Source organism: Elephantulus edwardii, unplaced genomic scaffold (genome assembly GCF_000299155.1).
Source record: "Elephantulus edwardii isolate Elephantulus edwardi_28Jun2011 unplaced genomic scaffold, EleEdw1.0 scaffold00092, whole genome shotgun sequence".
Taxonomy (NCBI): domain Eukaryota; kingdom Metazoa; phylum Chordata; class Mammalia; order Macroscelidea; family Macroscelididae; genus Elephantulus; species Elephantulus edwardii.
Genome location: NW_006399842.1, coordinates 5,527,727 through 5,538,301, shown reverse-complemented (window position 1 = coordinate 5,538,301; position 10,575 = coordinate 5,527,727). Strand labels below are relative to the sequence as shown.

Genomic DNA, 10,575 nt, shown 5'->3' with positions numbered 1-10,575 from the left:
TGTTTCTCTCTTTGATGAAAAAAAATTCTTTCATTGTTATACATTGCCCCCCAAGTTCACTGTCCACTTTAATAGGCATTTCTTTTTCTGTAATTTTGTCATGAAAATAATGCCTAATCCTATATTCTTCCTAAACAGTTCTCTCCCTCATCTGTTTCAATGCAGTATACATTAGTTATCCCCTCTTTTCTTAGGTTCCCCCCAACTCCTGTATCAGTCCCATTTTACAACAGTGGCACTATGCAGTATTTGTCCATTTCTGATTGAGATCTTTCACTCAGCATAATGTCCTCCAGGGTCATTGATTTTGTATAATATTTCATTAGTTCCTTGCTTTTTCAATGCAGCATAGTATTCCATTGTGTGAATATACCAGAGTTTCTCTATCCATTCATTTGTTGATGGGCACTTGGGTTTTTTCCAACTCTTTGCTATTTTGAACAAAGCTGCAATAAACATTGGTGTGCATATATCTGCTTGGGTGGCAGTTATGGTTTCTCTAGGGTATATTCTCAGCAGTGGAATTGCTGCGTCAAATGGTATTACTATTTGCAACTTTTTGAGAAAGAACCATACTGCCTTCCATAGTGGTTGCACCATTTTACACTCCTACCAACAGTGAATTAGATATAAACAAAGAGGTCCTACATGTGTTTCTCTTATTGTTACATCTCCATATCATAGCTTTATACTTCATATCAGGAAGATATTCAATGTATACATTTGTTAAATAAATAGATGTTTGCATTTGTTAAATAAATAGATGTTTGATAGACCTTCTATCAATGATAAACAGTAAGAATATCTGTAAAATATTTAATTCCTCTAAGAGTCCACTCTTAACTTCTTGATTTCTTCTCTTTGCTTTGGCTTCTTGGTGCTCTAGTGCAGTATTTTGAGTCTCTCCCAACATTCATTTTGGTCTTGTCTTCTTCTTCCTTCTTTGGCATTCTTCATGGATGATATTCTTGATATCTGCCCACAGCTCATTTGGTCTTCGCTTCTTGATGTTCAAAGCCTCAAATATGTTCCTGAGTTGGTTTTTAAATTCAGGGGGGATAGACTCAAGATCAAACTTTGATTCCTGTGGATATGATTTAACCTTCTTTAGCTTTAATTTGAACTTTCATATGAATAGTTAATGATCTATTTCACAATCAGCACCTGGCCTAGTTTTCACTACTGATATTCTACTTCTACGATTCCTTCCACGGATGTAATCAGCCTGATTCTTATGCATACCATCAGGTGAAATGCATGAATATAGCCCGTGTTTATTATTCTTATGAAAGATATTTGCTATGAATAAATCATTGTGCCGAATTCTATCATTCTATCCCCAGCCTCATTTCTGTCACCAAGCCCATACTTTCTGACTACTGATCCTTCTTCCTAGTTCCCAACTTTCACATTCCAGTCACCCATTAGTATAAATGTATCTTGGTTACATATTCAATCTATTTCTGATTGCAACAGTTGGTATAAATCATATATTTCCTCCTCTTTGGCTCTTGTTTTTGGTGCATAAATTTGAATGATAGTGGTATTAACAGGTCTTCCTTGTATGTGTATGGATATTATCCTACTCACTTACAATATTGTATTTCAAAACGGATCTAAAAATGGCCTTTTTAAATATGAAAGCAACTCCATTTTGTCTCACCTTTTCATCTCCAGCATAGTAGATCATATAATTGTCTGATTCAAAATGTACATGATCCAGGTCATGGTCTTCACAATTATTTGCTATCCATCAGAGAGCTGGACAACATCTAAGGATGCTAGAAGAAGAATCAATGGTTTGGAATTTTGGTGCTGGAGAAAAGTCTTGAACATACCATGGACCATCAAGAAAACAAATTGCTCTGTCTAGGAGAGGGGGAAACCAAGTCTTTCTTTAGAGACTAGGATTTTGAAGCTCCATATCACATATTTTGGGCATGTGGCCAGGAGGGACCGATCTTTGGAGACAGATATCATACTCAAAGGGTGGAGGGACAGTACAGGCAAGGAAGACCCTGGATGAGATGGATTGATACAGTAACTGGGGCAATGGGTGTTGGTGTGTCTGGCTCAGGACAGAGCAGGGTTCAGAGCTTCTGTACAGGGTCACTATCAGTTGCAGGTGACTCGACGACATGTATTAACAACAACAACAAGAGTCCACTCATTAAAATAAAAACATTTGTCTTTAATATATGTCTGACATTGTAGTTATCTCTTCCCTTTAATCTTTTGCTCCTTGATGCCCATTGCAAGTTGTGTCTGTTTCTGTCTATGTGTCTAAATATACACATGTCCTTCTTTTCCTTTCTTAATTTCTCTCTTCCTCTTGTCTCTACCTTTCCCTTTATTTTTTCCTCACTCCTCAATTAGGTCTCTCTTTCTTCACTTGCTGGTCTTTAGAAGGTCTTTTTCATGGAACTCTCCTGCCAGCATAATTCTGTATGTGTTACATTCATTTGCAAAACCTTTTACCACATGAAGATGTTATATTTAATTAGTAAAAGTTCAATTTTTTTGTCCCCGACAGAGCATCATACATCACTAAGTCTGGAGAGCCATTAGCAGTTAAATTAATCAGAATGGAGAAATGCAGACTAAAATGCTAGATCTTGTTGAAATTCACCATGTCTTGGGCCCGACTCTTCCCCAGGATCTAGCACTGAGCGCCTCCTAGACCATCCCTTCTGCAAAGAGAGAAAAACAAAGAGTCTGTGTACTCATCTTGGCAGACATTCTGTTACTATTGTTCAGGAAGAGAGCAGGAAACCAGGGAAACTGATGCCAAATATTTAAAGTACAGATGATTTTACCTGGGAGATACCCTGACTGTGGGAAGAGAAAGCATTTGTCTGCCAAAATTTCTTTACTATCAGGCAGAAAGTGATTGCTTCCACCCTTAAGGAACAAAGAAAAGGTCTTGTTTCACATCTCCTTGGTGCTATAATAGGTTGTTTTAGATTGCTAACTGAAAGGTTTGCAGTTTAAACCAATCAGCCACTCCAAAGATGAAGAAATTATTAAAATTTACACCCTTGGAAATGTAATGAAGGGTCACCATAAGTCTGAATAGATTCCATGGCAGAAGTTAGACTTTAAAGTTTCGTACCTAGAAACAAATCGCAGAGAATTATGGTTTAGGACTGAGTTTGTCTTGGAAGAAGTACAATCATGGCGCTCCCTAGAGATCAGGCTAATGAAATGAAATGTCTCACATACTTGGGGTACATTGTCAGTAAAGGTCAGTCCTGGGAAAAAAAGAAATCATGTTGGAAAAGGTGGAAGGTCAGAGAATGAAAGGAAGACCCTTAACAAAATCGATTGACAGAGTGACTGTAACAATGGCTCAAGTATGGTGGAAGTGAGTTTGATGTAAGCTAGGACAAGGTTTCCATCTATTGTTCATACAGTTGCTATGTGCTGTAGTCAACTCAACACCACATAACAACTCAACAACTGAGATATTTAACTTCTATAATTATGTTAACTGATTCTTTTTCTTCATGCATTGCAAGCCTCAGTTTCCAAGTTAGTAAAATGGTGATAAACAGGAGATTTTGTGGTACCCATTCTACATCCACTTCAGTAATAGTTGTGAGAGTGAAAGACAAGAGAATGAACAATGAAATGAGAATTACAGGGAGGAAGTGGGAGAAAAGTATGATTACAATGTGGGTATTATAATTAGTGTTCTAAAGCAAAATGTGTATGAATGGTTGAATTAGAAACCAATTTGCTTTGTAAACTTTCATACAAATCACAATCTGAAAAAAAAAGTAAGAATTAACATTCAAAGTTAAAATTACCATTTAAGTGTCTTTTATTCCCTAAGATTCTTAAAACTAACTTTGTCAAATGCCATACTCTTTACTGAAATTGAAAACAAAGCATGTGGCCACTAATCACACACATTCTGTCCACCCTGTAGATAGGAGAGGCAGCTGCAATATAGCAGAAAAATACTGGCCATAACCTCTATCCTTGATGAAGGTATTGACCTAGTGTCTATCTGTGAATTTCAGTTACTAAATCTGTAAAAAGAAAATCATGTCTCTCAGGGTTGTTATGGAAATGGAATATGTTCATAAACATCAATTAACTTTTATATTTTATTTCAAAATATCACTATCAAGTTGTATTTTCTTAATTATTTGCAGGTAGCTATTCAACCTTTGCAGGTATTTTAATGTCGTTCCACTTTATTTTCATCATTCTCTCTTCTGGTGACTTTACATCTCTTCTCTTGTTGTTGTCAGGTGCCCTGGAGTTGACCACAACTTGGAGCAGACCTATAAACAACAAACTGAAACTTTTTTCTATCCTGTGCCATCCTCACAATCTCTGTTATCACCAAGTCCATTGTAGAAATTGAGGTATTTCTCTGAAAACCATTCATTATTCCGGTAGCTTTCTAAGTATCAGTAGGGACTCATACTACTAATCCAAATGTTATTACTTTCTGGTAGACCAAATCATCCACATCTCTGAAGTAGGTAGATGGGTAATCTCCTTCCTTGTGATTTACATCCTCAGAAGTTCAATGCAGGGTAACGTATGAGTTGGTTCTGACTCTAAAACAATGTGTTTTGAGGGTTTTTACTAACTTTCAGAGCTATATGCCTCATCTCAGTTACTTCTCTAAACCAAACCAAAATTAAACTCATTGCTGCTAAAGCAATTTTGACTCATAATGACCTCACACATGTCAGAATAGAACTGTACATCACACATCTCCAGTAGCTTTAGTCTTAAGAAAATAGGTCAGCAGGTCCTTCTTTGACAGTACTGTTCTATTAATTAGTTATTAATTAACTAATTAATAATTGGTGTTCCATTACTTCATTAATTCAGACCACTAGCATTTCTGTTAGTAGCTGAGGGGACACTATCTCTGCCACTCTTGGACCTATTCTTCTGGACAATTCTGTCAAAATCAAGACGCATCTCCATTAAACGAGAAGAGTTCCCCATGCTTCTCAGTAAGAGGAAGATCCCGGATTCAAACTCACACTTATTTGCCTCTAAAGCAGAGCTCATTTTTCTCCTTCTTCTTCTTGTCTGTCTCTCCACAGAATTCTCTAGGAACTGTAAGAAGTCTTAAATCCTTGTGATCTAAGATGAATTCCATATTTATGTAGAAACACTAGTCAAGCCCATGACTAGATTAGACTTCTACACAGGAATTGTATGCCTGTTCTTCAGTCTTGTTTTTTTCTATGCAAGACAGCAGACCACTGTTAAATTGTAATAATAATAATAATGATTTGTGCTGATGCAAGCCCTTTCTCAGGTGAACCTAAGGACTTTGCAGGCATTTATAAAGCTTCAGAGCATCTTGATTCTTTAAGGTCAAGACTGTACCAATTTTAGAGAGAGAGAAACTGAGATAATGACTCTGTAAAGCACAGAATCAAGACAGTTTATTAGTCAGAAAAACCTCAGAAGAAAATGATAAGAAGTCAGCACCTAGACAACTGAAACAATATTTAGATAAGAGTCTTTGTCAGAGAAAACATTGGCTTTGAAGTCAATAGACATACATTTTGGGCCTAATCTTTCCACTTTCTATCAGAGTAAATAGAGTCAAGGACTTTTTGTTTCTCATTGACCGCCTATGTGAGAAAATCAAACCAAATCAAGTTGACAGTCATCAAATTTATTCTGACTCATAGACACCAAGGAGTTGCTAATCTCTGATTTACCTAGTCCACGACTTTCATGTTTTTACCGTACTTAAGAAAAATCTAGAGTCTAAAAGTCTAGATGGTATAAATGATTAATGCATTTGGCTACTAACCAAAACACAGAATGTACAAGTCCATTCATAGACACTCCAGAAGAAAGACCTGGTGGTATACTCTCAAAATATCATCCATTGACGACTCTACTTTGGCATGAACAGAGTTACCATGAACTGTAATTTATTCAACAGCAACTCGCTAAACAATTCTTCATGGACTGGTCCCACTGGATATTTTAGAATCACCTGGAGGGGAGAAGTTGTTAATAAAACTAATATTACCAGTGATTTAAATGTAACAGATCTGATATTGACTCAGGATTGTTGTTGTTAGGTGCTATTGAGCTGATCATGAAAAATAGTGACTCTATTAACAACACAGCTGAACCTATCTTATTCCACACCATCCTCACAGTCTGTGGCACACTCAAGCACATTTCTGCCTTCACTATGTCATTCAACCTAGTTAAGGGTCTTCATCTTTTGCACTTTCCCTTTACCCTTCCAAGGATGATGTCCTTCTACAAGGAATAAACTCTCTTAGCAACAGCCAAACCAAAATTAAACAAAATTTAACAGCCAAAATTTAACAAGCATGAAATTAATATGCATTAAAAAATACAAAAATAAAAAAAAAGATGCATTAATGACTGGAATGCAAAAATTGGAAACAAGGAAGAAGAAAACGTAGAATGTACGGAATTAGTGGCAGAAATGAGACACAAAATAGAATAACCAATGTTTGTACATTCAATGATTTATTCATCTCTAATACCTATTTTAAAATCAGAAACAAGTATGGGAGTAGCATGTCTCGAGGAGGAGCAAAAAGCAGCAAGCCACAGCAGGGAGGAGTGAGCCATGGAGGGGAGCAGAGACCCACAGTGGGGAGCAGCATGCTATGGTGGGAACCATCCACCAGGAGCAAGGAGGATAGCAGGAATTTCAGTGAAGTACTTAGGAGGAGGATCATTGTTGATTGTTGGACCATGTGGGACTCCTTCACCTTAAACAGAAGGAAGTGAGACAACTGGAACTCAACTGAGGTGGCAGACTCAGTTCTTAAAGAAAAAATCAAGGCTTTCTGGTTTTCCATTCAGGTTTCCACACATGCCTCCCCACCCACCCACGTGAATCTGTGTGCACCCACCCACCTGCCCCCACGTATGTTTGTGTGTGGACCAACCCTAAATGTATTCACTTGCACACCCACCTAATCCTCTTTTGGCGCAGTGACTTCAGATCAAGAACCAGCTATCTACTCAGGCATAAAAAACTCCAGCACAGCAATGTCATGAAAGAAGGCTACATCACAGCACAAGCACAAAGCAAGATATCACCCTCAAAAAGTGACACAATGTCAATGGATTTCCTGAAGCCAGAAAGTCTGATAGAACTTTCTGACTCAGAATTTAAAAGAACAGTGATTGAATATGTTCAATGAGTGAAAGAAAAACTTGAAGAATTACAGGACAATGCATGCAAAAACCAGGAGGATCTGAAAAAAAAAAAAAAGCAAAACAAAAAACCCCAAACTAGTCCAAAACAATGCAGATAAAACAAATGAGGCAGTAGAGGGTCTGGAAAAACAAGGAACCACAATCCAAAATATGAAGTTGAATGTTTCAGTTGTTGTCAGAATGATGGAAGGACACATGAATAGAGTTGAAGAGATGGAACATGCTGTTGTAGTGTTGTTGTTGTTGTTATGTGCCACCTATTCACCTGCAACTCATAGCAACCCTATGTACAACAGCCCTAAACTCTGCCCTATCCTGTGCCAATCTCACCATCTCCAACACAACTAGCCCCATTACACTAGGTACTGAATCATTTCCATCTCACTGAGGGTCTTCCTCTCCTGCGCTGTTCCTCCACCCTCCCAAGCATGATGTCCCTCTCAAAGGACTGGTCTCTCTTTGCAATATGTCCAAAGTATGTCAGATGAAGCTACAGGATCCTTGCCTCCAAGGAGCAGCAGGGCCTCACCCTCTCCAGGACAAACCAGTTCATTTTCTTAGCAGTCCCTGGTATATTCAATACTCTCCTCCAGGGGCTGGTTTAACTCAGTTTTCCCCCACCATCCAAACAGGTTGCCTGTCCCAGGAGTATGTGTGCAGAATGAGGTAGCCTGTCCCAGTAAATAGAACGTAGAACAGTAAAATAGAAGATAGAATTGTCAGCACTGATCTGCTAGAGCAAGAAGCAGAATGAAAAGGAAGGAGAAAGGAGAAAACCTAAGAATGGTTTGGGACACCATCAAGAGAAATAACATGCACATTGGTGGAATCCCAAGCAGGAAGAAGCAAGTGAAGACACCAAAAAAGCTGTGAAAAAATTACTAGAAGAAAACTTCCTAGGAATAATGAAAAATGAGAGAATATATATTCAAGAAGCTAAGCAAACACAATATAGAATAGAACCCAAAAGATAAAACACCAAGGCATATCATAGTCAAATTTGCGAAAACCAAAGATAAGGAGAAAATTCTGAAAGCAGCAAAGTGGAAACAAAGAGTAACCTATAAAAGAGAGCAGATAACATTAAGTGCTGATTTCTCAACAGAAATCATGTGACTGCCGCAGTGACCTCTGCCCAGAAGTCCAGTCAGATTGGGAGCTCTCAGTTACTAAAGAGACATGTTCAGAGGACAGAAGCTTTGCTGACCCACAAACAAGCCCAAGTTCCCATTTCCTCAGAACCAACTGAGGAAGCAGAGAAAGAAGATCTTAGGGTCCAGCTGAAGCAGCACCATCCTTCCAGCCCTCTTCCTGGCAGCAAAGCCCCCAAGCGACCAAAGATCAAGGTATCCCTTATCTCCCAAGGAGATGCAGCTGGAGGGCCATCTGCCCCTTCCCAGGGAGGAGCCTCAGAAGTCTCTGGAGGGAAGCCCATCACCATGACCCTGGGCCAAGCTTCAGCAGGGGCCAAGGAGCTCACGGGCCTTCTCGCCTCAGCCAAATCAAGTACATCTTCTGAAGGGGTCCTTTCAGCCAGCCCGGCCTCCTCAGTGGTCTCCAGCAGCACTGCACCTCGTGCCTTGCACACACTCCAGAGCCGCTTGGTGGCAACCTCGCCTGGCAGCTCCCTCCCAGGGGCCACCTCAGCCAGCAGCCTTCTCCAGGGTCTCAGCTTCAGCCTGCAGGATATCAACAGCAAGACCTCTGGCCTCCCAGCAAGTCCCTCCCCAGGGCCAGCCCCACAGGCCACCGGGATGAAGTTACCCACTCCTATGCAGAGCCTGGGCACCATCACCACAGGCACCAGCACCATTGTCCGCACCATCCCTGTGGCCACCAGTCTGTCCTCATTAGCTGCTACTCCCAGTGGGAAGCCGACAGCCATCCACCAGCTGCTGACCAATGGGGGCCTCGCTAAGCTGGCAAGCAGCCTTCCAGGCCTGGCTCAGATCTCTAACCAAGCATCAGGTTTAAAGGTTCCAACCACCATCACACTGACGTTACGTGGCCAGCCGAGCAGAATCACCACCTTGAGCCCCATGGGCTCAGGAGCAGCCCTGTCAGAGGATCCCCCCGCCCAAGTTCTGCCCTCCACTTCACAGCGCCTGCCTCCAGGACCCTGAATGAAGATGCCGTGGGATCCGTCTCTGCCAAGTCAGTGCTGGCTGCCTCGTGGGTGCTGTTGGTGTGGGTACCGTCTGCCAAACTGTCTGCCGTCTGAAATCCAGACAGTCATTCTCGCCTCAGGGCCACTGGTAATCCAGATAGGACCTCTGGGTATTAGGATACTTTCAGGCTAGGTTATGTGGCACCAACATAGGAGCAGAGTCTTCCAGGATCTACAAAACTATCCCCAGAGCCCCCAGTTTCCTCAGCAAATCTGGCTGTGTGTGGACCCAAGGCACTTCTTTCTTGCCATTTGTTGTGATTTCACCCACATGTCAGTTGATAAAGGAGTGGTCTCTGTTGCCTGCTGGACCAAGTTAGGAGGAACATTCACGGGGGACGGGTGATATGGACTGAGGACACAGCTCACTCAGCCTGGTCTACTGGCCAGAAGTTCAGTCCAGAAGGCTTGGTTTGGACCACTGTTGCCTTCATTTTCAGCAGCCCTGAGAGATTGGGCCCTGTTAAAAGAGTATATCAGTACTCAGCAGTCTGCTGAGATGGGAGCTTCCATTGTTCAAAGCCATCATTTGGTCAGTTTTATAATAAAGACAGAGAACTGAGTATAATCTCATAACCCCTTTGGCCATTCTTGGTGTTGGGAGCAGCAATGCCAGAATGTAAAAACACAGTCCTTTCTTTTTATCCCCCCTCACCGTACACACATTGGACAATTCCTGTAACAGGACCTTTAGGTCCAGAACAGCCAAAGAAGAGAAATGGAGCAATAAATGATGCGGTTCAAAAGAAAAAAAAAAAGACAGTGGAATGATATATATCAAACACTCAAAGAACACAGCTGTCAATCAAGAATACTGTACCCAACTAAATTGTCCATCAAATATGGAAAAGAGATCAAGATCTTCCCAGAAAACAGAACCTATGAGAGCTTGTAAAAACAAGACCAGCATTGCAGGAAACACTGCGGGACTTCCTATTTACAGAGGTGCCACAGAAAGCAGTATGGACCAAAGTAACTAGCTTCAACAACAAAAAGAACTCAACAAAATGATAGCAATAAAATACCGCCTCTCAATAATCACCCTGAATGTGAATGGTTTAAATGTACCATTGAAGAGAAAAAGAGTAGCAGATTGGGAAAAAAAACCCCAAAATCCATCAGTATGTTGTCTACAAGAGATACACCTCAAAAATTAAGATAAAGAAAGACTAAAAAGATGGGAAAAAATATACCAAGCAAATGGC

General features: G+C 40.5%; 1 protein-coding gene across 1 annotated transcript in view; it reads left to right on the top strand.

The window, feature by feature from the left end:
* Nucleotides 1-9,326, top strand: part of LOC102859180 (KAT8 regulatory NSL complex subunit 3-like) — a 26,828-nt gene extending 17,502 nt beyond the window's left edge. The window contains exon 3 of the mRNA XM_006890752.1: nt 8,309-9,326. Within this exon, the coding sequence (XP_006890814.1) occupies nt 8,309-9,326 (1,018 nt within the window). The remainder of the gene's footprint in view (nt 1-8,308) is intronic.
* Nucleotides 9,327-10,575: the final 1,249 nt, after the last annotated feature.